Source organism: Trichomonas vaginalis, chromosome III, assembly GCF_026262505.1.
Source record: "Trichomonas vaginalis G3 chromosome III, whole genome shotgun sequence".
In the NCBI taxonomy this organism is placed as follows: domain Eukaryota; phylum Parabasalia; order Trichomonadida; family Trichomonadidae; genus Trichomonas; species Trichomonas vaginalis.
In genome coordinates, this window is record NC_067205.1 from 2,516,741 (window position 1) to 2,544,109 (window position 27,369).

The 27,369-nt window shown below is 29.8% G+C and overlaps 9 protein-coding genes across 9 annotated transcripts, besides 2 other annotated features; 4 read left to right on the top strand and 5 right to left on the bottom strand.

Annotated features, from left to right (window-relative positions):
- Nucleotides 1-12: part of a mobile genetic element that runs on past the window's edge.
- A 990-nt stretch (nucleotides 13-1,002) lies between these two features.
- TVAGG3_0627750 (serine threonine-protein phosphatase family) lies at nucleotides 1,003-1,245 on the bottom strand (the record flags this gene model as incomplete). Its single annotated transcript, XM_051240645.1, has 1 exon — nucleotides 1,003-1,245. The coding sequence occupies one exon, from the start codon at nucleotides 1,243-1,245 to the stop codon at nucleotides 1,003-1,005; it is 243 nt and encodes an 80-aa protein (XP_051087232.1).
- An 18-nt stretch (nucleotides 1,246-1,263) lies between these two features.
- Nucleotides 1,264-1,626, bottom strand: TVAGG3_0627760 (uncharacterized protein; the record flags this gene model as incomplete). The annotated part of the gene is made up of 1 exon (XM_051240646.1): nucleotides 1,264-1,626. The coding sequence occupies one exon, from the start codon at nucleotides 1,624-1,626 to the stop codon at nucleotides 1,264-1,266; it is 363 nt and encodes a 120-aa protein (XP_051087233.1).
- A 139-nt stretch (nucleotides 1,627-1,765) lies between these two features.
- On the bottom strand, nucleotides 1,766-2,584 carry TVAGG3_0627770 (phage tail repeat-like family; the record flags this gene model as incomplete). Its single annotated transcript, XM_051240647.1, has 1 exon — nucleotides 1,766-2,584. One exon carries the CDS (start codon nucleotides 2,582-2,584, stop codon nucleotides 1,766-1,768), a length of 819 nt encoding a protein of 272 aa, XP_051087234.1.
- Nucleotides 2,585-4,205: 1,621 nt separating this feature from the next.
- Nucleotides 4,206-4,242: a mobile genetic element.
- A 2,365-nt stretch (nucleotides 4,243-6,607) lies between these two features.
- On the bottom strand, nucleotides 6,608-7,025 carry TVAGG3_0627790 (dynein intermediate chain binding; the record flags this gene model as incomplete). The annotated part of the gene is made up of 1 exon (XM_001307403.2): nucleotides 6,707-7,015. The coding sequence occupies one exon, from the start codon at nucleotides 7,013-7,015 to the stop codon at nucleotides 6,707-6,709; it is 309 nt and encodes a 102-aa protein (XP_001307404.1).
- Nucleotides 7,026-7,062: 37 nt separating this feature from the next.
- On the top strand, nucleotides 7,063-8,242 carry TVAGG3_0627800 (HCP-like family; the record flags this gene model as incomplete). The annotated part of the gene is made up of 1 exon (XM_001307404.1): nucleotides 7,068-8,147. One exon carries the CDS (start codon nucleotides 7,068-7,070, stop codon nucleotides 8,145-8,147), a length of 1,080 nt encoding a protein of 359 aa, XP_001307405.1.
- An 864-nt stretch (nucleotides 8,243-9,106) lies between these two features.
- TVAGG3_0627810 (RNA polymerase II transcription regulator recruiting protein) lies at nucleotides 9,107-9,914 on the top strand (the record flags this gene model as incomplete). The annotated part of the gene is made up of 1 exon (XM_001307405.1): nucleotides 9,107-9,769. The coding sequence occupies one exon, from the start codon at nucleotides 9,107-9,109 to the stop codon at nucleotides 9,767-9,769; it is 663 nt and encodes a 220-aa protein (XP_001307406.1).
- Nucleotides 9,915-10,386: 472 nt separating this feature from the next.
- On the top strand, nucleotides 10,387-14,421 carry TVAGG3_0627820 (A-type inclusion protein-related family; the record flags this gene model as incomplete). Its single annotated transcript, XM_001307406.2, has 1 exon — nucleotides 10,848-13,776. A coding segment is annotated over one exon (2,929 nt), but the record flags the coding sequence as incomplete, so codon positions are not given.
- A 58-nt stretch (nucleotides 14,422-14,479) lies between these two features.
- TVAGG3_0627830 (centrosomal protein 2 family) lies at nucleotides 14,480-22,574 on the top strand (the record flags this gene model as incomplete). The annotated part of the gene is made up of 1 exon (XM_001307407.2): nucleotides 17,421-22,487. One exon carries the CDS (start codon nucleotides 17,421-17,423, stop codon nucleotides 22,485-22,487), a length of 5,067 nt encoding a protein of 1,688 aa, XP_001307408.1.
- An 869-nt stretch (nucleotides 22,575-23,443) lies between these two features.
- TVAGG3_0627840 (glycosyltransferase family) lies at nucleotides 23,444-25,777 on the bottom strand (the record flags this gene model as incomplete). Its single annotated transcript, XM_001307408.1, has 1 exon — nucleotides 24,446-25,618. The coding sequence occupies one exon, from the start codon at nucleotides 25,616-25,618 to the stop codon at nucleotides 24,446-24,448; it is 1,173 nt and encodes a 390-aa protein (XP_001307409.1).
- Nucleotides 25,778-27,369: the final 1,592 nt, after the last annotated feature.

The window sequence follows — 27,369 nt, forward strand, 5'->3', positions numbered from 1 at the left end:
TAAGTTTCCTTCTTTCAATGACTCAGATATCTTAGAATAGTTTGAAAAGTTTGTTGTGTTCTTATTTAGAGCTTGCAAAATGAGTTGTCGGTTGTGTTGTATTTCTCTCATAGACGCTGTTTCTTTCGACATTTTTATTCTAGATAAAATATGCTTTCAATAGAAAAAGAAAATTCTAGAGTTGCTACAACTAAACCATTAGATGAACTTTTTACTAATGTCGGTCAAAAGTTTGAGACAGAGACCGTAAAGCATGAAGGCTATCGTTTTGACTACCCATTAAGATGGCTAAGAGACCCATCTGTCACAAAAGCTATTGGCTTTCGTAGAATGAAGTTTGTGTCTGTAGAAGATAAAAGTTTTCCATTTATTGTAAGGTTTCATATAGATTATATATCTGAAGGGAAACGAAAAATGTGGGAAGAAATTGAGCTAATACAAGTTGACCTTTCATCTTCTCTACAGACTGCGTTAAAAAATATAGAAGATAAAATAAATTCATGTTATGCAAAATATGCTGATGAATATGCAAATACCGAGAGCACACTTTATGTGAGAATTGTATATGACAAACAAATTCACAAGTGTCATTTCAAATCTACGAAGACAATCCAAAGAAAGACGAACAAATATATACAGAATTCACTGCAATGTCATGGTATTATTTGCAAAGAATGTTAAATCAGAAAGTCGAACTTCCTTTAGCAAATATTTACAGTCGATATGCAAGAGATGAACCATATTTATTTAAAGATGTTTTCGACCCAGCTGCTATTATAGTTCATGCTTCATTTTCTGGTGCACAAAACTCTTTTTTATGCTTGGCAAATGACTTTTACGAAAAACCTACAAAGCTATATGAACCACCAAGTGGAAGTATTTCAGACTTTCAAGTATGGTTTACAACAGATGGAAGAAAGAGAATAGTTCCATTATACCATGCGTTTTACTTAGAACTTAGTTTCATATACAACTACTATCGAACGGTAAAAATATAATTTTTTAATACGGTTGAGGTGTTGGATTTGGTTGCCAACTAGACTGTGGTGCAGGTTCAGGCTGTTGTATAACAGGAGCTTGTTCTTCTGGTTCAGGGTCTTTAGGTATAATACCAACAAACTGACCTACTCTTTTACCAATATTTTTGACTCCGTTCCAAATTCCTCTTCCGACAGATTTTATTCCATTCCATATACCTCTTCCAACATTTCGAAAGAAGTTTCCTATTCTTCCAAAGAAACCCATTTTACTATATGTAAAAATCTAATGTCCGCCTAGTCTCTTACGTTTCCTGTTGAGTTCCATAGCATTCTTTAACTGGAGCTCATACATTCTGTTTCTCCTCTGGTAGAAAACATATTCTGGGTCAACTCCTGTGTTCGCGTCATCTGCATAGAGTTGTTTATATCCCACTTCGGGGTTTGTATAAAACTCTTTCCATCTCATATTTGCATACCATGGTGGTAAGCCTAACGCAGCGTCATTTGACATGGCAGTTTGCATTTGTACATCTGTTGGCACTTGACCATAGTTTGCCATTGCAGTTTGTATTCTAACTTCATTTGGAATATTCTCTGGGTTTGGTTGTCCAGGTTGCTGTGCATTTGCTAAGTTCTGTGCGTCCATTTAATATTAGATAAAAATATCTCTTACGAGTACATATACTGAACATTTGCAGGCATTGGTTCATCTTCATATTCTCTGTACTTTTCTGCCACGTCAAATAAATAAATGACACAATGGAAAAAACCTAAAACAAGTAGTCCTATTTCAAACCACATTTACTTACTAGTAAAATTTCTTTGTTATGACACTTTCTCCAGTTTATAGGACCTCTCTCATATTCTATCTTATCGTATCTAAACTCATAGTCATGTATGTCCTCTAACCATCTCATGACACTTTCCAAACCACTTTTATCGGATGTAAAGTAAAAGCATGGATGGTTATGTAAAACGTCTAAAGTTTCTAAAGAGTCTCTCAAAGTCCAGTCTACTTGGTATTGAAAATCCCATGTGTTATAGAACGGCGGGTCCACTATAAAGAAAACATTTTCCTTGTCTTTATATTTTTCATACAACTCTGTCCAATGACATCTCACAAACTCTATACCCTCAATATATTTTTCTATGTTCTCTTTGAAAACATTTGTATAGTTAAGATATAAAACTTTTGACATAAGTGTTTCAATGTCATGAACTCTTATAGCACCACTATATAATAGTCTAGCAGATATACTATCCCAGTCAATATACTCTGCCTTTTTCAAAACCTCTCTGACAGTATTTTTCTTATCTAATGGTATACGTTCCATCTTACCTATAGGTATCTTTTCTTTTAACTCTTTCAATATATTGTTTGTGTCTGGTATATGTTTGAGACGGTCCATATAGTTGTCGAAGTCATTGCATATAATCTTTGAGTCTGGGAATATTGTATGGCACAAATGGGATATATAGAAACTTCCACCGAACAAATCTACAAATGTTAGACCATTCGGTAGTTTCTTAAGTTCTCTCAATATAATATCTTTACATTTACTCTTATTTCCAAAGAACGGTAACGGTGGTTTTGTAAAATTCATTTATATATAATAATAAAAATGTTTTTTCCTGAAAAGTGACAGAAAAGCGGTTTTTGACAGACGTTTTATTGTGACTTCTTCGTAAAGACTTTGTTGAGATTTCTTCGTAAATGAGTGTAAATGACCCAAAAATATATTTTAGGGTAGAAGGTTAGATATAACCTCTTTTCTAACCTCTTTTCTACCCTCTTGAATTTTCATGAATTTCTTCGTAAAGACTTTGTTAAGACTTCTTCGTAAAGACTTTGTTGAGACTTCTTCGTAAAGACTTTGTCAAGACTTCATCGTAAAGACTTTGTTGAGATTTCTTCGTAAATGACCCTAGTAGTATATTTTTGGTGTAAATTTCATGAAAATTCAAGAGGGTAGAAAAGAGGTTAGAAAAGAGGTTATATCTAACCTTCTACCCTAAAATATATTTTTGGTGTAAATTTCATGAAAATTCAAGAGGGTAGAAAAGAGGTTAGAAAAGAGGTTATATCTAACCTTCTACCCTAAAATATATTTTTGTCTGATTTACACTCATTTACGATGAAGAAGTCTCAACAAAACATTTACGAAGAAGAAGTCTTGACAAAACATTTACGAAGAAGAAGTCTTGACAAAACATTTACGAAGAAGAAGTCTTGACAAAACATTTACGAAGAAGTCTTGACAAAACATTTACGAAGAAGTCTTGACAAATTCAAGAGGGTAGAAAGGAGGTTAGAAAAGAGGTTATATCTAACCTTCTACCCTAAAATATATTTTTGTCTGATTTACACTCATTGACGATGAAGAAGTCTCAACAAAACATTTACGAAGAAGAAGTCTTGACAAAACATTTACGAAGAAGAAGTCTTGACAAAACATGAAAACATATATAATTTGTGAAAAGTGAAACATTATATAATGTTTTCGACCAAGAAGACTAACAATTTTCCGAATAAAAACTTCATTTATACTAAACATCTTCAGGGCTAGAAGGCACGAAGTGCCTGGAAGCCCCACTACCTTTTTTTTTTTTTTTTTTTTTTTTTTTTAATTTAAATGAAGTAATTTAAAACGATTTTATTTATGATCAAATTTTATATATTTTTGGATCAAATCCATTTTAATTTTATATACTATCATCTATTAGTAAACACTACCGTATATTATTTTTTAAGCTATCTTATTTTTTGAACTTTTATTCAAATCTTTGGTCGCAAGAAGAATTGCATGATAAATAAAAACATTTAATCAAAGTCAATTTTATTTTTCATATTCAAATGGACTGAGTGTTAACATTTAACATTTTTTGCTAATTGTCGTCAAAAATTAGGCGTAAAGCAAAAATTGATATTTCATATGGTTTTATGATAGATAAGCATTATATTCCCACTCATTATATTCGTAAATTTTGAGGTTTATCCTTCGCTTTTAAGATCATTGAATTTGATTTTTATATAAAATAGTTATATATTAGAAAATAATATGAGTTTATGTGATATTATTTTTCAGAAGATTTCATTCTATATGCCTATGAAAAGTACTCTCAAAACTAACTTTTTCCTAATTATAATTAAATCTAGAATATTGTATTATGCTTAGTATTATTTCATTTTTCTCATTCAATTTAGAATTTACAGATGTCAAAAAATTGAGAGCTGTCACTTTTGATAAATTTTTGTTTATTACATGATATTTTTTGCTTTTCGAGCTTAAATAGGTAGCTAAGATAATGCCTAAAAATAAGGTTCTAAATTCTGAAGTTTACATGATCCTCTCGTGTGCACCCTTAATTCTTGTATAAATTCTTCGATTTTTTAGAAAAAAAATTAAAAACACAAATTCCTTTAGAAATACAATCAACTTCAATAATAAAGTATAATTTCTCGTTTAATATCATGATGAAATGATAGTAAACTATTCAAAAAAATCCACAAAAACAAAAAAATCTAGAAAATTTTATACTTTTTATAAGGGATATTTTTCCATTCCTCATCACCTATCGTTCAAATTGAATGTGGAGGGCAAATAACCCGCCATTTGCCCATGTATAATGACATTCACATTCATCTCTTTCCTTATTATTTCTTTATTGTGAGACCTTTACGGGCGTATAATCATGCCCGTAAAACGTTTTTCACTCAGAAAATATATTTTGCTAAAATGCGCCGTAGCATTGCAATACTGGATTTATTTATAATTATTTTGTTTAATTGCACTATTCGATCATCACCATTATATAAATTTCAGCCTCAGATCCATTTCCAAGGCTTTTTATTTTTTCCCAGAAAGATTGCGGGACATTTCCCTATCGTAAATAGTGAAGGTGATGTAAATATAATAAAACAATACAATTATAACAGTACTTTACAGGAAAGACGAAAAAATATGGTTTTTTGGTTTGATCTAGCTGAAGATACATTTGACTATCTAGTTACACATTCTAATGGAAACCATAAATTTCCTCCTCATTTTGGAGAGCGTGCTATGGTAGATTATTGGAGTAATTTTACTGCCAGGTTTACGCTTTATAAAAATGTTTTTGTCAGTATGAAAGGGTGCATATTCAATGATACCCATATCATTAGCCCTCCTTTTTGTACAGGTCCTGGATGGATTAATGATTATACTGACGGAGTAGTAGAACAATTTATCGAAAAAGCAGTAATGTTCGGCCATTATTTTTGTAAACAATCATTTGGGCATTTCACTCATGACTATATGTTTCCATTTATGATGACGCCAGATGAAATTTTACAATCTTCAACAATTGTATTACCAGGTTATTCAGAATTTGCCAGTAATTACATGAAAATACTCGGTTATGATAATAATGTTTATTACCTGGAAATCGGAAAATGGATTTATTGTAATCAAATCTTAATACCTACTCACCCTCGACCTCATAACGCCCATTTTGGGGAGAGTGCCAGTAAATTAAGCTGTATGCTGCGTGAGAAACTCAATTTAACAAAAATAATACCAACAAGGCATGTTTTTATGAATAGATTTAATAGTCGATTTGTAACAAATCTAGAAAAGTTATATAATATAACAGTTGCAAAGTATCCTGATATCAAATGGGAATATGAAATAGATAGGCAAGGATGCTTGGAAGAATATGGAAAACAATTTTCCCAAATGAAAGTTTTAATTTTTCCAAATGGTAGTAATATGTTAAAATGCATTTTTATGGCTAAGGATTCTTTAATTTTAGATGTCAATAATGAAATGTGGGATTTGCCAATGTATGGAAGTATGCCGGCAATAGGAATTAAAATGATCGTTATATTTAATAAAGAGTTCAAAAGAGTTTGTAAAGAAGGCAAAATAGACGAGAATCAATTTCTGCAAGCAATAGATGTTGCTTATTATTACACTATCAACCTAAAATTTCCCACCCCGATTAAAGGTGTAAGTTTTATTGATTTCAAGTTCGAAAAATGTGAGAAATATAAAGATGTTTGAAAAAGTGTTCCCACACCCAATATTACCAGCTTAGCTTATCTGCTCTTTCTGGAAAATACCTTGGCCTTGTAATGCATATACCTATAAATATTGTTTGCATTTCTTTAATCGAAATCAAATTCTAAATTAGATTTTTGAAAATCATATACAATATTTGCTTTTTTAATTAAGAATGTAACATTTATATAGTGGTAATGTATGTCTGATTCAATCTAATAAAAAGATTATATTGGAGGATTTTCAAGCTAAACTTTTTTTTCCACACCCATAGTAGTTTCACTTTTTGCATATGAACTCTATATTGATTCTGGCTAGAAACGAGAGAGGGTCGAATTAATTCTTTTGTAGTTGCTACCAAAAAAGTACCTGAACGAGGCAATAAAGAAGTGTGGTGTCACCATTTCTAGAATGAGAAAAGGACTCTTATTTAGGGTATAGATAGAATAGATAATCAAAAGCTTAACTTGAGACTTAGGAAAGAATTTGATGATAAACTGCTTCAAATTTGACTTAATATCATTGAAAGAAGTGACAGGATTATCAATATTACTAATATAAAGATATTTAATAAAACAATTAGTAGCCATAATAATGCAAAAACATTTATTATAATTCTCATACTCAGGAATTAAGATGATAATTTCTGAAATGAACGTGAAGCATGAGCAGTATAACATCAACAATTTAGCTATCTACTTTTGAAATGTCAGATAAAACAATCAAAGCTTCGTTGTCTCCAGGTGCAATCATAATTTCTTCTTTCCCACTTTTGAAATGTAAAAATGACAAATCATTTGATACATCAAGATTTTTAACGAGTATTCTTGCTTGTTCTACAAAAGGGAAAGCTTTTTGCGTAATCGTTTCTATTAACTTTTGATTTTCTTTTGTTACATCTGGGTATATGACTTCTCCATTTTGTCCGATAATAACAGCAGATTTTACAGCTTTGTTACTTTCGAGTTTTTTGAGTGTGGATTGGAATTCACTCATTCAAAAAAATAGGGGTATTAACTGTTGCTACCAATTTTATTTTTTAAAAATTATGCAACCAGATCTTGTTGAACCCAAGCTACAATCTATCTATGATTGGTTACCTGTACAAGATGACAGTAAGTATGAAATTACAGCTGTTCTTCCAGAAGGAATAACACCAGAAAATATTTCGGTAAAATTAAATAAAGAAACAGGCAATATAATTGCCACTATTAAAGAAAAGTTACCTTTTTTATCTGGAAAAGTATTTGGGCCTATTTCAGATATATCTTATCATTATTCTGATAAAACTATTCATTTTATTTTTAAAAAAGCAACCAAAGACAACTGGCCTTTACCTTTCAAGGGCCCTGTTAATAAAAAGACACCTCTTGATCCCCAAAGCTGCTTATTAACCTTTATGATAAATGCTTCCCAAGGAATTGACTCAACAGATCTCTTACTTCATTCGGTTTCAGCTATGTTTCCTCCAGCTGTTCTTAGCTTTGCAAACTTATGCCAACAAACAGGGCAGAATTTAACAGATTCTATAGTTTTACTTAAAGCCATGGTAAAAGACTATCAAGTTCCACAAGCAGCAACACTTCTTGGCCATTTTGGACTATTCGAAATGGGTTTGTCACAACAAGAAGGTATCGATTATTTGAAATACGCGGCTGACCATGGGGAAGAGCTTGCTAAAATAACATTGGGATATGTATACTCTCCTTACGAAGAACCTCATGGTCCATGGGAAAATGTTGATTTGTCGGTTGATTACTTTAATCAAGTTAAAGATAATCCAAGATCTCAATATGGTCTTGGTCTAATCGAATACAATAAAGGTGACAAAGAACTTGGCCGATCAATGGTTAGAAAGGCTCGTGTTGATTTACCAAATATGTCTGATATCGCTGAAGATGAAGAAAAAATGCCGGTGAAGCGAAACGAAGAATTAAATCTTGTAGAAAACCAAGCAGAAAGATCAAAATTAGATAAATCAAGTAATCAACAATCGGACCAAGGTAAACCTCAAACCGAACAAAAGGGAGTTAGTACAGGAATTAAGGCAAGTGCTGCAGTTATGGCAGGCCTAGCTATCGCCGGGTTTGCTGCGCTAGCATTTTCTTACATGAAAAGAAGAAAATGAAAATAATCTTTTTTTTTTCTTCTCTCTTTCCAAATATTTATCATTAATTTATATAATACAAATCATGTATCCCACTCTTTGAAATTTCAATAAAGTTAAGAGTTATTTTTATTTTTTTTTATTTAATTTTGGTATCTATTTCACAATCATAGCCCATTTCAAAAAGAATATTAAATTATGTATTGACCATACGATCTCAGATAAATGATTCTGGAAATGATGATTAAATTTGCTATTAAAATCACATTTCCAGATATTATTTTCGAAAATAAATCAATTCATTAGAAATTAAATAGCCATCATCAAAATCAAATTTAAATACAAGATATATTGGAAACTGTGATGCTTCATTATGAATTTTGAAATTATGATTTTGAAAAAATTTTTCAGAATTTTGCTGAAATATAATCCTCTATGTGCATGGCAATTAAGTAATTATTGAAATCATATCCCATGCTTTCAAATTTTATTAAATTGAATAAACGGTCATTTCTATCAATTACCGTTCAGAAATTATTATTTGTTTTAACATGATAATTAATATTTATGTTCAAACGATGGCTTTGACACTGATTATTTTTTTGAGAGGTGTAAACAGTTTTATATAATATTATGGAATCTTATTAAGGATCATGTTTAAATTAATGATGGTGAAATTGAAAGAGTTGTTCGTATTCTATATTGAAAGAAGTAATCGAAATACTATGAAAAAATCGAGAAAATGTGAGGCGATTCAAATTTTGAATAGTTTATACACTCTTAACGATGATATCTTTCAATCTCTTATCATATATACTAATAACCAATATAAAAATAGCATTTTACCAAAGTTGGTAGCTCAAAATTTCGGTTGGAATTCTATGAAACCCTATGAAAAAAATATACCTCTCAAAAGTTCTCTATGAAAAAATCTAGGAATTGACAAGATAAATTTGGCTCGTCAAAATCATTCACTTAGAATGTCATCCAGTGCATCCTATCTTAACAGTCCAGCAGAGACAGCTATCCAGTACATGATTCCAGATAAGCACGGCAAGAGATTCTCTCAGGAAGAAGATAACTTACTGAGAGATCTTGCGAAGGACAAAAAGAATCGTACATGGAAAGAAATTGCTTTGTTCCTTCCTGGAAGAACTGCTTGTCAATGCCGCGATAGATACAATCAGTATCTCTTTAAAGATGTTGTTAACAAACCATGGACACCAGAAGAAGATGAGATTATTGTCAAAAAATATAAATTATATGGTCCTCATTGGGTTAAAATATCTCAATACTTACCAGGAAGAAGTGGAAACAATATCAAAAATCGTTGGAACAGTGCTTTAACAAAATATCATGGAATGTCGCATAAGAATCCAAAAATAATCAGACGCTCAAATAAGAGCAAATTCATTGATGATAATATAATTTATAATACCAACCAACCTTCTTCACCAGAGATTCATGTGAACGAAAAATATTCTCAACAAATTACTCCGAAATCAAATCCAGTTATCAATGAACAAATTTCTGGCCACTCATTAGACGCTTTGATGCAAGTATTCAACCAGAATGAAGATGCTTTTCAAGGATTATTTGACGATTTTAATGAATTCTCAGAATTCGAGAATTTTGCATTCTAATTGTTATTTTGTATTATTTTTAATAAAAATTTCTATCCCTTACGAATATAATATTGCCTGTGATTATAAAAAAGAGAGTATAACAATTCACACCATTAAAATCACATTAAACTTTTATTGTATTTTATGTTTACGTTGTGTTAGTAAAATCATGAATGATTTTTTTTTTCAACAATTGTCTTAGAAAAAAACTAATTTTAGATTAAAGAAAACTCGATGATTTCAACAGTTGTAATTTGATTACCTGCTTTTTAAGGAATGATTTATTTGCAACTATTAATGGCTATAATTGAGAGCTTAAAGATTCCAGCTGATGGTCTATTGACATTCAATTTTCCTCAACTCAACATCATGTTATAGGGATTTTGCTGACTTACTATTAACATCATAATAGTCCTACTTTTGACATCATGATAGTCTTAGTTCATCGAAAAATGTACATTTTTATTGGTAATAAAATTCAATTGGAAATAACAATTCAATTTTTGATATTAAAAATTTCAGAATAATTTTGTATATATACATATACATATTTCCGATTTTTTTTAAAAGAACATAAATTATAATTTCAATAGTTTACAAAATTTTACGTAATTTTTATTTCATGTCATTAAGTCCTCAGCAATTCTTCGAAATTATCCGCGGTGGGAAAATAGAAGAGTTGAAGAGCATAGATAATTTAGAACAAATGATACTTTTAACCCCTGAATTTTCTGAAAATAACTTTTATCAAATTGCAATTTTAGAAGATCAGGCTGAAATTCTGGAATATATGGACAATATTTGTCCAGTAGCAGTAAATTCACTTGATAGAGATGGAAATTTGCCAATACATCTTGCAATTCAAACCAAAAATAAAAATCATAGTGTTCTTCATTACTTAGTCCAACATTATGGTCCCAAAACCCTACTATCACGCAATTTTAGAAACTTTACTCCATTGCATTTAGCGGTTCTCCAAGGTAACGATGAAGCAATCAGAGAAATCGTTAGTTTAATACGGAAACATGACTATTACCAGGCTATTATTGATAGCAATGACGAGAGTTCAATCAATATTTTACGAAATGCTGCATCAATGGAGAATAATTCCAGTTTTTCATTGTTTTGTAACGAATTAGATAAAATTTTCCAAGAATTTCAAATAAAAATCGAAACCATCAAGAAGGAACATGAAGAAAAGCTTAAAGAAATCGAATCTGATACTAAGCTGGAAGCAGATAAGATTGCAGAAGAAAGAAAAGCCAAACAAAAAGAAATTGATCTTAAAACTGATGAATTAGAGAGGGTTGACAGAACAATGAGAGAAATCGACTCAAAGAGAAGACGTTCTGAATCACTTGCGAGGTTATACAAATCAAAAGTTTCTTTGTTGTCAGATGAATTAGATTCTCAAAAGAAATGTTTCAATGAAGTTGAAGGGAGAAACAATACAATCATGAAAGAAATACTCGAACAGAAGAAAGAAAACATTCGCCAGTCAGAGAAATTGCAACAAAAATTTAACAATGATTTGTTTAATTTTCAAAAAATACTAGATAACGAGCGTTTGCAACATAATAATGATATAAATTCTCTTAATAATGCACTTGAAGTCATTGATGAGCAAAAGAATATCCTTCAAAGCGTTATTAACTCAATCAAACAAGTAAATGAGCAAGAATTTAATAAGCAAAAGAGTCAAAACCACGAAAATGTTGATAATGAAGCAAAGTCAAAGCTTTTTGACCAAAAACAACAGTTTGTATCATCAATTTCACAAATAATGGAAGAATTACAAGTGTTGTATAAGGAACAACATAAAAACAATAACATGATAAGGATAAGTAACCAAGAGATCGAGAGGATCAACCTTAAAGAGTTTGATTTGAATGAAAAACTATCGAAATTAGAGCAAGATCTTGAAATGCTGAGAGAACAACGCAAAATTGAAATCGAATATAACAATAGAGCAGTAGAAGCTATTGAATCCGAAAAAGCTTCTCTTCGTACAAGAAGAAACGAATTTCAAAAATTATTGAATGATCCGGCAACAAATGATTCTGACAAAGAACTCTACAAAGGAGAGATTGAGAAACTCATTCTCCAGCTAAAGAACCTGGATGATGATAAAAATGCCTTTATTGCTGAAAACGATGACCTTAAAAAAGAAGATGGATTAGAAGCCAAGGTTATAATACAACAAATACAAACTGCACAAAATGAAAAGAACAGTTTCGAAGCTATCGATGCAAACAATGTTGAATTTCATCAAAATAAAATTAAATTATTGGTTGAAAATCAAAATAAAATTTCTGACCAGATATGTTTATTAAGAAAACAACTCGAAGAGCAGAAATATTCTTATAATTCCCTACTTGAAGAAGAAAATAAATTATTTGACTTGGAAAATGCTCCATTAGATAAGATTTACGAGATGGAAGTCGAAATGTTGAATAACCAATTAAGTATGATCGATAAACAACGCCAAAATCTTCAATCTGAATTAGATTCTGTAAATCATAAGCATTATGAAACGACGAACATGCTGAATGATAAAATTTCCAAGTTAGAATCGGATAAGAAATCTTATCAAGATAAGTATGAAAGCTTGTCTAAAGAATTAGATTACAACATCGAAAATGCCAGAAAGGAATATGAAGAGAAAACGAAAGATCTTCGGCGTTTATATGATAAGAACATACAAGACCTCTCAGATCTTCAAAAGGGAAAACAAATCTTAGAAAGAAAGTTAGAAGAAGAGGAAAAGAAGCACGAAGAAGAAAGAGAATGGGAAAGAAACAAGTCTCAAGAAGAAATCAAACGCGGACTTAATCGAATCATCGAGTTAGAGTCACAACAGAAAAGAATTTACATTGAAAATGATGAATTGAAGGAAAGACTTCAAACAGTTTACATCGATGTATCAGAAAAATTCAAAAACGAGTTTGAGTTCATCAAGAAACAATACGAAGACAACATAAAAGTCCTAAATGACAGACAACAGGAAGAAATCGATCAATTGAATCTTCAAAACAAAAACATGCTAAATGTTTTGAAGAATGAGAAAATAATTGTTCAAAATCAGCTTAACGAAGCTCGACAAAGAGTTAAGGATCTTGAAGATAAGAATCAGATTTTATTAGATCAAAAGCAAACAAGAGAAGATGGAATTGATAGAATTGAGGAGAAGCAAAGAGAATATGAAGATAAAATAAGTAGTTTGGAACAAAACTTTGATCATCTAAATTTAGAGCATCAGAAAGATATGGAAAAACTTCAAGCAGAAATCAAGAAACTTGAAAGTGAAAAGCAACAACTAATTAATAAGATGATGAACGATCACAATTCAAATAAAGATCAAAAGAAAATGAATGAAATTATTTCAGATCTTCAGAAAAGAAATTCTGAAATCGAACAGAAGAATCAAGAGATCAATCAATTGAAGCAAGAAATCGATCAAGAGAAAGAAAAAGTTACAAATCTCGATACCGAAAAATCCAAAATGCAAAAAGAAAAGATAAACATGGAGCAAATAATCTCTCAGAACGAACAAGAAAAGAAAGAGTTGCAACAAGTGATCACAGAGTATGAGCAATCTTTGAACGACTTCAATATAAATTCGATCAAACAAAAAGAACAAATCAAAACCCTTCAAAATCAGATTCAATCTCTGAATTCCGAAATTTCAAATTTCAACGAAAAAGAGAACGAAGAGAAAGAGAAACACAAAAATGAAATAGATAAATTAAATCAAAAATTGAATGATTTGCAAAACCAAAGAAAAATATTACATGAGCAAATTGATTTGCAGAATGAGCATCACAAGAAAGAGATGAATGATATACAGTCAAAGATTAACGAACTTGAAAAAGAGAAGAAGAAAACAATTGAAGATTTCCAGAACAAAATCAAAAACATTCAAGAAGAAAGTGACAGAAAAATCAAACAAAATATGGATGAGATTGAATCAAAGAACAAAAAGATACAAGACTTAGAACAAGAAAGGAATAATCAACAGAAAATGATCGAGAAATTAGCAAAAGATAATTCAGACGAATACGAAGAAGTAGTCAATTTATTTAATCAACAATTGGATAATCTAAGACAAAACAACAGACAAAATGAAAATTTAATTGCAAGCTTGAGATCATCCAACGAAGAAAAACAAAAAGAAATCGAGAAACTAGTGCAAGAAATTTCAGAATTACAAAAACAAATTTCTGAAATCAAAAATCAAAATGATTTTGAAACAGAAAGATTGCTAAATGAAAGCAAGGAAGCTAAACAAAAAATGGCGAGTAAAATTAAAGATCTCGAAAGCGATAAGAAATTTTTACAACAAGAAATCGAAAAATTAAAAAGAATAAATGACAATCTGAACCAACAAAACATGTCACAGAAAAGAGATTTTGATGAAGAGTTATCCCAGAAAAGCAATAAAATCAAGGAGCTAAATGAAAGGATTATTGATTTACAAAAACAAATAAATAATGACGATTTATCTCAACTTAATTCAAGACTCCATAATCTCCAAAAGCAAAAAGATGAAGTTGATCAACTAAATATCGAATTGAAAAATGACAAAAGCAATTTACAAAAACAGATTTCTTCTTTAGCAAAAGAAAGAGAAGATCTTAAGCAGCAGGCAGATTCGCTAAATGATTACAAAAAGAGAGTTTCTGATCTAGAAAAAGAGAAAGAAAATCTCGTACAGAATATCAAAAATATGGAAATTCAGATTTCAAATCAAAAAGATGGAAATCAACCCAAAAACGATGCTCTGATCACTGCATTACAAAAACAGTTAGAATCGATGAAGAATAGGAGAGAAAATATAGAAAAAGACTTGAAAGCTCAAAACCAACAACTAGTTGATAAAAATAAGGAATTGGAAGAAAAAGTTCAAGAATTGATGCACAAGATAACGGAACTGAATCTAGAATTGTGCAAATTCAAGACACAACAGCGTCAACTCAACAGAGATTTGGAAAAAATCCAACAGGAAAATGAGAAATTGAAAAATGCTAAAACAGATTCTGAATTAAATTCTTCAAAGAGAATCGAATTCCTTGAAAACCAGCTGGAAAATGTTAACAAACAGATAGAGGAATTATCCAAAGCTGAAGCAAATAAAATTCAAAATCAACTAGATATGAAAAATAAAGAAAATGAACAACTCCAAAAAGAAAAACAAGAACTTGCTGAAAAAATAAACAATCTACAGATTATTTTGAACGAATTACAGATTAAAATCGAGATTCTTGAGAAAGAGAAATCAGACTTAGATAAACAAATAGAAAAATTAAATGAAGATCTCAATAATTCTGAATCCAAAAATAAAGAAATAGAAAGACAAATTTTCCAACTCCAAAACAGAAAATCCGATGTAAATTCACAATTAAACACTTTACAAGTTGATAAAGATTACTACCAAAAAATAATTGATGAATTGCATCAAAAGAACGATGAATTAGTTCAGAGAATCAAAGTTTTGGTTGACCAATTGAATGAATTGTTGAAAGTTAAAGATCAATTGAATGGATCAAATGAAGATTTACTGAAGAAAATTACGGAACTACAAGGGTTGAAAGATCAACTCGAAGAAAACTATTTGAAGTTGAAAGATGATAATCAGACAATATCTGAAATGAAGGAACAATTAGACGACGTAAATGAGCTTTTGAAGGAAAGAATCAGTGAATTGGAAGGAATCCAAGAATCAAATGAGTCTAAAATTGAAGAAATATCAAATGAATTGGATAAATACAAGTCAATGACAACTGATTTGAACAACCTGACAGAAATTGATAATATTTCTATAGATGGAAGCGGCATTAAAGAGAGAAATGATTCGTTGAATGAAAAAATTAAAGAACTTCAAGACAAAATAGACGAATTGCAGAGAAATTACGATGAATTACAGTCACTTCATACTCAGGTTAAAGATGAAAATTCAAGGATTAAAGATAGTTACAATGAATTGAATGCGAGTAAAGAGAAATTACAAATCAATTTTGATAATTTAGACCAAAATAACAAGAAACTGGAATCTGATTTAGATAAACTCAATAAAAGTTTCAATGATTTGCTTGAAAATAATCAACAACTCCAAGATAATAACAATCAACTAAATGAAGAAAAGAACAAATTACAGTCAGATTTTGACAATTCTCAAAATGACATCAAAAAATTCAATGAAAATATCAATCAACTGTGTGAAAGCAACAACAAATTGGAAAATGCAAACAAAGATTTGAATGAAAGGCAAAAGATTTTAGAGAGAGATAACAATGAGCTGAAGCGACAGGTTGAGAATTTGATGGGAGAAATAAATAAGTTAAATGAAGAAAAAGAAAACCTTGATAGAGAGAGAAAATCATTGGAAGGAGAACTTATCAAACAAAACCAAAATGATGACGAGATTAAGAGATTGAATGACGAAATCCAATCTCTGAATCATCACAAGAAAGAACTAGAAGAAAATCTCAAACTAAAAGAAAACCAATTAAGTGATTTATCAAACACTTTAAGCACAATTTCGAATGCACTCAACTCACAAATCAGTGGTCTGAAGGAACAAATAGAAGAGTTAAAGCAAAAACAAAATCCAAATGAATTAATAGAGAAATTAAATGAATTACAAGAAGAAAAGAAGAAACTTGAACAAGACATAACTGATAAGGACAAATTAAATGAAGAATTGCAGAAAAGAGTTGATGAACTTGAAAAAGAAAAGCAGAACCACTATGAAGAGATTCAACAATTGAATCTTAAAACACGAGATTTGGAACTAAATAACGATGATGAAGACCAAATCGAAGTTGTACAAATCAAACAAAAAATAGATGACCATAAAAATGAAATTGAAAACTTAAACAAACTTATTGACTCCTTAAGAAATGATATTTCCAATCTCAAATTGGAAAATTCCGAAAAGCAAAACCAAATAAATTCTCTTCAATCTGATAATACAAACAAGGATCATCAAATTAACTCACTTAAATCCGAGAATGATGATTTAATAAAAGAGAACAAACTGAAAGAAGAAGAACTTCAAAACCTGTTGAAACAAATAGAAAAACTTGAAAGGGAAAACAACGACTTACATAGCAAACTCAATCAAATTCAAAACACAACAGAAAAAGAGCAATTACAAAACACAATCCAAGAGAATGAAGAAAAAATTAAAGCATTAGAAAACAGAATCAAAGAGATCGAACAAGATAAATTTAGTTTGGAGAAAGACTTAAACGAAAAACATAAAAGTGAATTGGAAAAGCTTAATTCTGATTTGCATAATCTTGAATCAGAAAAAGAAAAACTACAAAACCAATTGGATGAACAAACTAAACAGCATAAAGAAGAGTTAAGTAAAGTTATTCATAAGCAGAATGATTTACAGGAACAAAAAGATAAACTTCAAAAAGATATTGAAGACCAAAAAATCCAAAATGAAAAAGAAATTGAAAAATTGAATGAAAGATTGATTGAAAACGAAAAGTTTAAAGAAGAGAAACAATTAGAGATAGAAGAACTGACTGCAAAACTCAAAGATCAATCCTTAGAATCGAAAGAACTTAAAGAGAAACTTGACCAGCTAGAAAACAGCCAAAGTAAAACTGTTGAAGATTTGGAACAGAAAATCAACGAGCTCAAAGAAGAAAAGGAAATGCTACAAGATGAGATCGAGGAACAAAAGCAGGAATTAATGAACGAATCATTATTACTGAAAGAACGATTCGATGACGATCTGAAATCAGAACATGAAAAGAACAAAATCAAGTACGAAGAGAATTTGAATCTAATTAACTCCCAAAAGTCAAAACTCGAAGAAGAAAAAGACAAATTGGAGAAAGATTTAGAAAAATTGAAAGAAGAAAATCAAAAGCAAATTGATGATTTGCAAAACAAAATATCGAAAGTCGAAAATGAAAAGAAGTCTAATCTAAAAGAAATCGAGGATCTCATGAAACAGATCAAAGATTTAGACCAGCAAAAAATAGATTTGAGCAAAAAGTTCAATGAAAATCAACTCAAAAACGAAGAAAATATTCAAAAGTTAAACGATCAAATCGAAAATCTTCAAAAAGAAAAAGAAAATTTGATAAACGAGCACAAGAACGAGCTAAATAACTTGTCAATAAGTCTTCAAGACCAAATGGAAAGCAATATGTCTGATTTAGAGAAAAAACTGATCCAGGCAAACAAAAACCATCAAAACGAAATGCATCAGAAACAAATGGAGATATTGGATTTGCAAAATTTAGTTGATAAACAAAAAGGCGAAATTTCTAATTTACAAAAGCGGATCCAAAAGCTGGATTCCAATAATTCAGATAATTCTGACATGATTGATAAATTGAAATCTCAGATTTTGGAACTTGAAAACACAAATAATCAAATCGAAATTGATTTAGAAAATGCGAAGAGCAACAATGATAAATTGAATGTAAAAATTTCCTTGTTGGAAGAAAATTATAATAAGGAAAACGAATTGAATAAGAATAAGATTGAAAATCTTCAGAAACAAATTAAAGAACTCCAAGATCAAAAAGCTGAAATTGAAGAAAATCTAGAGAACCAAATTTTGCTTCTGAAAAAGAAAATCAATGAGTTAGAAGCTGAATTAATGAAGAACAAAATTGATTTAGACAAGAACCAAAGACAATTCGATAATGAATTAGGTAAATCTCATTCAGAAATACAGAAAATGAACCAAAAACTTGATGAAAATCAAAAGAAATATCAAAATGAAATCCAAAAATTAAATGAATTGAATGATTCACTCAAAAATGAAGTCAAAAAATATCAAAATGAACTTCAAGAAAACAAGAAGAAGTATGTCCAAGACATGGAAAATGAAATGCAAGAGCATCAGAAAGATATCATTTCCCTAAATCAGAGTATCGAGGAAATACAAAAAGCCAAAGAAAATTCAGATGCCGAAAAACATAATTTAGAGAATTTGGTAAATGACAAAGAAGAAATAATCCAAAACATGAACTCCACAATCAAAAAATATCAAGGTCAAATCGATGACTTATCTGAGAAAATTAAAATATTGGAAGAAAACAATAAATATCAAGAAAAGGATCTTGAAAAAATCAAACTCCAAAATAAAATTGATCTCCTTGAAAATCAGAAACAGGAAATTCAAAATAACCTATCACAAACAAAATCTGAAATTTCGGAATTAAAAGACAACAATCAAAAATTATTAACAAATTCCCAAAAAATGACGGACGACAACCAATATTTGATGAAGGAGAACGAAAAATTGGCAAGTGAAAAACAAAAATTGACAGAAGAATGTCAAAAATTAAAGGAAAATCTTACTAAATTACAAATTCAATTGGATAAAATTAAAGAAGATAATGATAATCTCGAAAATGATAATAACAAACTGCAAAACAAATTAAATGAAATGCAAAACCAAATTTCTGATCTAACTTCAACAATTTCGAAACTTGAATCAGATTTGAAAGAGAAAGATCTTATTTCAAATGAAAATAAAGAAAAGGATGAACTCATTGATATGTTAAAACGCGAAAAAGAAAATCAACTCCAGAAACAGAAAGAGTTTTTCCAAAGCGAAATTGAAAATCTCCAGAAATCCAAAGATAAAGAAATCAAAGAAATCGAAGAAGTTAAATCGAAGGAAAACGAGAGGCAAAAAATCAATTTCGATGAAACTATTTCTAACTTCCAGAACCAAATTGCTGAACTTCAGAACGAGAAGCAGAAAATGATGGAAAATCTCAATCAAAATCAAGCCAAAAATTTACAAACTGCCCAATTAAAACTAGATATACAGAAGTTGGAAGGAAAAATTTTCACATTAAACGATGAGAAAGCAAAAATAGAAAAACAAAACTCAGAGAGAGAAAAGAGATTTATCGATGAATACGAAGCTCAGAAAAGGAAATTTGACAACGATTTGCATCATTTGTATCTCCAAAAGGAAGAAGAAATCGCTTCTGCAAAAAGAGATCTCAATAACCAAATTTTGGACCTGAAGAAAGAATATTTGAATGACTTGGCCGAAGAGAGAAAAGATCACCAGCAAAAGATATTCGAGCACAAAGATGAAAAGCAAAAAATTGAAGATTTGAATGAAAAACAAAAATCCGAAATTTTGTCTTTGCAAAAGCAAATTGAAGATTTGCAAAGTCAGATCGACAAATTACAGAAAGAGAAAGAAATTTTGGAAAAGGAAAATACAAAACACCTTGTGGATAACGAGAATCTTAAGCAAGAAATTCTCCAAAATTCTCAAAAGTTTGCAAATGATTTGCAGAACATATCAAACGATTACTCAAAGAAATTCGAAGAAGAATTTAATGACATTAAAAATCGAAACAAAAATGAAATCCAAAAACTTCAAAATCAAATTTCTCTGTTGGAAAATGAGAAACAAAAACTCCAAAATGATTTGAATATTTTGGAAAAAGAAAGTGATTCACAAATAAAATCATTACAAACTGAAAGCAAAAGCCAAATTTCTGCATTAAATAATAAGTTGAATGACTTACAAATAAATAGAGATGGATTACAAGCTGATAACTCCAATCTCAAGAACAAGCTTTCTGATTTGGAAAATGTTAAGAGCAGTTTAGAGAGTGATAAAAGTGAATTAGAAAATAAAAACAAAAACCTAAGAGATTTCTTGAATAATTTGAATGCGAGCAATACTGATTTGCAAAGTAAGATCACCAATTTAGAGAAAGTTAAAAACGATCTTGAAAACAAAATGTCAAAATTGAAAAATGACAATGAAAAATTAATTCAAAAATTAGCGCAAAATCAAGAAAATCATGAACAAGTAGTAGAAAGACAAAAGAAAGAAATTGATTCTCTGTCAGAAAAACAGATAAGTTTAGTTGAAGATAACAAAAACCAAAGCAAAAATATTCAAAATCTTCTTGAAAAATTATCTCAAATAGAAAATCAAAATCAACAACTTCAGAAAGATTTGAATGATTTACAAAATGATAACATTAGTCTAAAGCAAAAACTCTCAGAAGAGAATGACAAAAGCAAATCTATTTTGGAAGAAAATTCGTCTTTAAAGAATGAAATTCAAGAAATTGGAAAGCAAAATACAGAATTTCAAATTCAAATTTCCAAACAAAAATCGGATTTACAAAATCAAAAGAATGACATCGACAAATTAATGTTAGAATTAGAACATTTACGAACAGAGAACAAAGATATCTCCAGCCATATGAATGAAGAAAAATTGAAGGAGATTGAAGATAAGTCGAAAGAACTAAATGAGATTTTTGAGAAGCAAAAGAAAGAATTGGAGAAAAATTTTGCAAAACAAGTTGAAATTGAAAAACTGAAGAGTGATAATTTATCCAAAGATTTTTCAATTTCTCAAGGAAATTTGGAGAAAGAAATCGGACATTTAAAGAACGTTATCATGAGTGAAAATAAGAGACATCAAGCAGAACTCCAAAACAATAAAAAGAACTTTATTGAGCTTCAAAACCAAAATCAGAAATTAATTTCAGAAATATCATCTTTGAAAGATGAAAAATTCAAAATACAAGAACAAAAAGATGATCAAATTTCTGGTTTACATAAGAAATTAAATACCCTCCAAAACGAACTGGAAAATAAAAGTAATTTGCTGAACGAAGAAAAAGAAACAATTCAGAAATTGAAAGAAATAATTTCAAGTCTCCAGAAAGAAAATGAGGATTTGAAATTACAGAAACCAATTTTTGATGAACAGGTTATGCATTCAAATGAATTACTTGAAAAACAAAAGGAAAATCACGAATCTGAGATTGGAGGCTTGTTAGAAAAAATCAATAATTTGGAAAATGAAAAGCAGAAATTGGAGAAAGAGTTATATAAAATGGAAGATGAACTCGACGAAACAGTACAGTATAAGAAGAGACTTGAAGAAGATATTTCAAATCAAATGAAAAAGCACAAACAAGAGATAGATAACCAGATGAAAAAGAACGATTTGGAAATCGAAAACTTGCTTAAAAAACAAAAAGAAATTGAACTAGAAAGGCAGGAAATCGAAAACAAACTGATAGCCCAAAAGGAGAAATACGTGAGTGAATTGTCGAATCTGAAATTTGATCTTCAAAACGAAAAGAGCAACAGCTTGAATTTGGAAAAAATCAAAAGACAAAATCAAATCGAAATCAAATCACTACAAGATAAATTAAATGATTTACAAAGAATGCTAAATAATATTCAAAAAGAATTGAAAGAGAAAGAGGATTCTCACCAAAATGAGCTGGAAAAAATAAGAGAAAGACACAGAAATGAGTTAACAAATTTACAGAAGCAACTAACTGAACACGAAATTCAAAACTTGAAGCTCCAAAATGATATGGAGAAACTGAAGCGAAAATTGAGCGAAAATGGAGAAAAGAAGTTAGATACTCAGTCAAAATTTGATGATTTGAGTTCAGAATTGGAGAAACTCAGATATGAATTAGAAGAAAAGCAAAATGAAGTTAGAAAAAGAGATTTGGAGATTGACGAATTGAACCATAGAAATGAAGAACTTCAAACAAACAGAGAAGAAATAACTCACCGAAGCCAAAGAGTAAAGCCGGAGTTCTATGATGATCTTAACCGTCGCATGCAAATAATATCTGCGCCGAGCAAAAAGAAACGCGTTCCGAAACCTCTTCAGTTCATTTTGCTCTCGATTTGTTCTATTATAGCTTTTATTTATTTCGAATTAAGGGTTTCGTTTTGCTAAAATTGTCACTTTTATAGCATATTTGTTTTTGGATGTTTTGCGAAACCAAAAAAAAACTATGATATACAATGTGTGTGTAAAGAAAATACTTTATTTACTAGTTAAAAAATCATTTGGTATTGATCAAGTTATTTTTTCTGGATAAGATATTATATGGATAATTGGATAGAAAATACAATTATATAATCTTGTACCTGGTTTAATTAAGCTAATTGTCATCAGAAACTTGTAATTTTTATGAATTTCAGATTTTCTTTTCATTACTGCTTTTCTTAATAGGTCAAGTTCTTATTTACGTTATAAAGTATGATATTTACAAATATCAAGTTATCGTGTTTTTTGAGAAATTATGAGAAACAAACAAAAATGAAAAAGATAGGAATAGCAATGAATAGTGATGTGGGTATAGAAAATGTAAGAGATATGAATGCAAAGCAATCAGTATTTAGGACATTGACCATAGATTTCGAAAAAAAAATGCTGCATATTGAGCGAAAACTATGATTATATTATAAGGTTGTCATTTAAAGCATAATGAAACTATTCCCTTTTCATTTTAATCGAATAAGATAGTAAAGATTTTTGAATTAGCTAGAAACTGATGAGATGTTTTCACAAATCAGATTTTTAATCTCTATAATGCATAATTCACTCAATATCTCAATTTTGATATTGCGAGATATTTTTGCTATCGGTTTCGCAATTTTGACACAATAGCAAGAGGGTTCTATAAGCATTATTATCAACGTAGAATCTGAATATCATATCAGAAAATGTCGCAAATCTGATATTTACCCGACCAAATAGCAAAAATAATTGAATACTTTTCGCAAAAACTTTAAAAATCGATAAAAATATGAAATATAGATATTAAAGAGACTTTTTATATAATATTCATAAAGATTTTCCAAAAATATGATACCGCAAAATTAAAAAAGTGACGTCTTGAGTGGAGTCAAAGGTCGAAATTGCTAGCTAAATGTTTTTTTAGCGAAATTGCGTATTGTACGTTTTTTTCGCAAAACGAAACCCTTATTCGAATTTTATAAATAAATATATTAATTTTTATTTATATATCATATAGAGTCCGGCATTTTTTATGTCTTCATTTTGACGGCCAAATAAATTGAAAGAAAATGTAAACTTGATAGCCGCACTTCATTTTCCGTCACGGTCACTGAATGATTCGTGCATTTCAGTAACTATAGTAACGGAGAAAATTGTCCCATTATATCGGTAGGAGCTTAGTGGCCACCTATTTTGCTAAATGGGCTACAAATCCAATTTAAAAAATAGAAATTTTAATTAATTTTCGATTCAATATTCTTATAACAAGACATTTTGAACGAGACCAACTTCGTATGAAAATCCAAGTGCATGACTTGATTGTCTGGCAAAGTTCGGATCATCTTTACGAAATGATATTGAGCTGCAATAGGTTAAGATGCTCAATTTAAGCTAAAGTTTGTTAATGATTACCATTTAAAGTCTAAATTGATAGGAAATGAGTAAAATATTATGCAAGATAAAGTTTTCGATAAGATTAACATGAAAAATCATCTTTTATATAAGAATAATTATAAGTTACTACAAATTCTATTGAAAATGGTATGTGGCGTAAATAGGAAATGTTCCAATTTCATTCTGTTAGAGTTATTTCATAATTCTATATTTCCGAATCTAATTCCAGCTTTTATGGGGTCAATTTGATAACCAATTTAATTTCGTTATCGTAGAAAAGAGGTAATAATTGGAAATTAAGAATATTTAGGGCCAGCTTATTGGAATATGAATCTTTATAATACGTGAATAGTGGTTTACCTATCTAAAAGTCGCATAAAATCTATGTTCCTAGGACAAAAAGTGGCATTTGATAGACAACTTTTATCGCTTCATAAAGTCAACAAAAAAGTACGAAAATTAAAAACATAACATAGCATGTAATTTCTCTAACATTCTTAATTCTTTGGAACAGTGAAGTTATCTAAGTAATCAATGAAAGTAACATTTGGTTCTACAGCTGGCCATTTACCATTTTTGATCATTGCTACTGCAGCATCGACTGCTTTGACACATCTTGGAATTTCAGTGTGTATTTCTCCTGAGAAATGTGGAGCTTTATGAAGATAAATCACAGCATAAATAGGAATTGATAAGAAAGTCATCCATGAAAGTTCAACATATGAATCTCCTAGAATAACCATTGTTGTTTCTGGTCTCATAAATATAGATTTTATCATATTACTACCTTGTGCTGTCAAACAAAATCTCAAAGATGAAAAAATTTTCGCGTAAAATTCAATTGGAGAAATATTGTCTTTGATAATTTCCCAATTGTATTCTGGATATTTCTCTTTAAGAGCGCTATGAATATCAGCAATATTTGAGATTCTTCTTACTCCTTGTCTATTTAGAAGAACAAATTTACTTGGTTTAACAGCATATAGATTGTAAAACTTACTGAGTCTTTGATGTAGCATTTGAATTGGAGGTCCAAAGTGGCCGTAATGAGGTCGTGGTTCTATTGAAACACATAGTCTTTTTGCAAATACACATTCGTCGTATTCTAATGAAATGTATTTTTGAACGCCAATAGCACGTAAGAAGTCTTCGGCAAATCTATTTGTATCTTTGCTTACAACAACTACGCAATCATTAAAAAATTCTTCTGGTACAAGCATCAAAGGTGATAAATAATCTATTACAAAATGACCGAAATTTTTGGTGTTCCCGTGACCAAACACGCAGGCTTTATCGCACTCTAAAACTACACGTCCACCAGCACCAGATCGTGCAAAAGGTGGAGCTGTATCCCATAATGGTCTAATTCTATAGTTATTAACAACAAATTCACCATTATGCGAAGCGTAGGCGTTTCTATAATAAGCAAATTTACTCTTGAACTGAGTCATGTATTGCATATATTCTGGTTTAGGATATTTCGGAATTAAAAACGTATTTTCATATAATCTGTATTCAGAAAATTCTAAATTTTCAGTAAATCCAAATAGATGCCCAGTAGGATCAGGGAATGAAATATTATAAATTGTTATTTCATCGACATATTCTAAGCAGTCTCCCCATTTTTCCTGAATGTAATGAATTTCTTGATTTGAAGTAATTTTTTCCATTTTCCTGATTGGAAAACTTATTTCTGAAATAAAATGAGGATGAATGGAAATCGGAAATGAAAAAAGCATAAAAAATATTACAAAAGGCATAGAAAAGGCCATTTCCTGATAATTTTCTTTAGGAATTATGCCAGAAATGCTTTTCATTTTCGAGTCTTCAATTTCTTAAAAATTTGAAGAGTCGATACAAAAGTGGGCAGCGTGTTGTAACTCGTAATTTCTATTCTTTAAACAGGAAATGATTCCTCCACTTCAGCTCCATCTGCCTCACCGATTCGAGGGCTAAATACGCGAATTAATTTGATAAAAATTTTATTAGTTAAGTGTTTACAGTTTTGATAATCAATAATAAATATGGCATGATGCTGGTTCATAAAATAGATATATTCAAGCCAAATATAAAGTTTCATTTTTAATTGATTTTTTATTGAGGCTTTAACTAGCATACTATATAAAAACTAACTTAGTAACTTTTAAAAAGCGTATTATAAAAGTAAGCAAACTAACTTTATAGTGGTCTCAAAAATAGATTTCAGAACCTTTTCAAATAATTTGAGAACTTAATTATAAAAATATTATATGTTCATAGTACATTAATATTTTCAAGAAAAATTTAAAAATAAAAATTCTCTGAAATTTTAGAATCTATATTTATACAATGTCCTTATGTTAATCTACATGTTATTGATAAGCAAATATTGTTTAATAGTTAAATTTGATAAATATCGTTATCTGATGGAATTTGATATATTATTGAGTATATTTTTATGAAATATAATGAATATATCGGTACACATTAGCTGTAAATAGGATTTGTCTCACACTGATTGAGTAATACCTCTATGATTTGTTAGATAGTGACGATATGAGAATGTATCATTCTTTTCTTGGCACCTGTTTGAAATTTATAAGGTCCACTTTAAGTATTAGCAAATGCCATATAATTGGCTGAATAATACATATGATTTTTTTTTTTGAAAATAAATTAAATTTGAAGAACTCGAATTATTCTTTAGAAATAATAAATTTCATGATGAGTATAAATTAAACAAAAAAAAAAAAAAAAAAAAAAAAAGGTAGTGGGGCTTCCAGGCACTTCGTGCCCTCTAGCCCCGAAGATGTTTAGTATAAATGAAGTTTATATTCGGAGGACTCTTCTTCTTCCTCCATTGCTTCTGGGAAGAAGCCTTCTTCTGGGTCGAAAACATTATATAATGTGTCGCTTTTCACAAATTATATATGTTTTCATGTTTTGTCACTTTTCTGTCACTTTTCGGGTAAAAACATTTTTATTATTATATATAAATGAATTTTACAAAACCACCGTTACCGTTCTTTGGAAATAAGAGTAAATGTAAAGATATTATATTGAGAGAACTTAAGAAACTACCGAATGGTCTAACATTTGTAGATTTGTTCGGTGGAAGTTTCTATATATCCCATTTGTGCCATACAATATTCCCAGACTCAAAGATTATATGCAATGACTTCGACAACTATATGGACCGTCTCAAACATATACCAGACACAAACAATATATTGAAAGAGTTAAAAGAAAAGATACCTATCGGTAAGATGGAACGTATACCATTAGATAACAAAAATATTGTGAGAGAGGTTTTGAAAAAAGCAGAATATATAGACTGGGATAGTATATCTGCTAGACTATTATATAGTGGTGCTATAAGAGTTCATGACATTGAAACACTTATGTCAAAAGTTTTATATCTTAACTATACAAATGTTTTCAA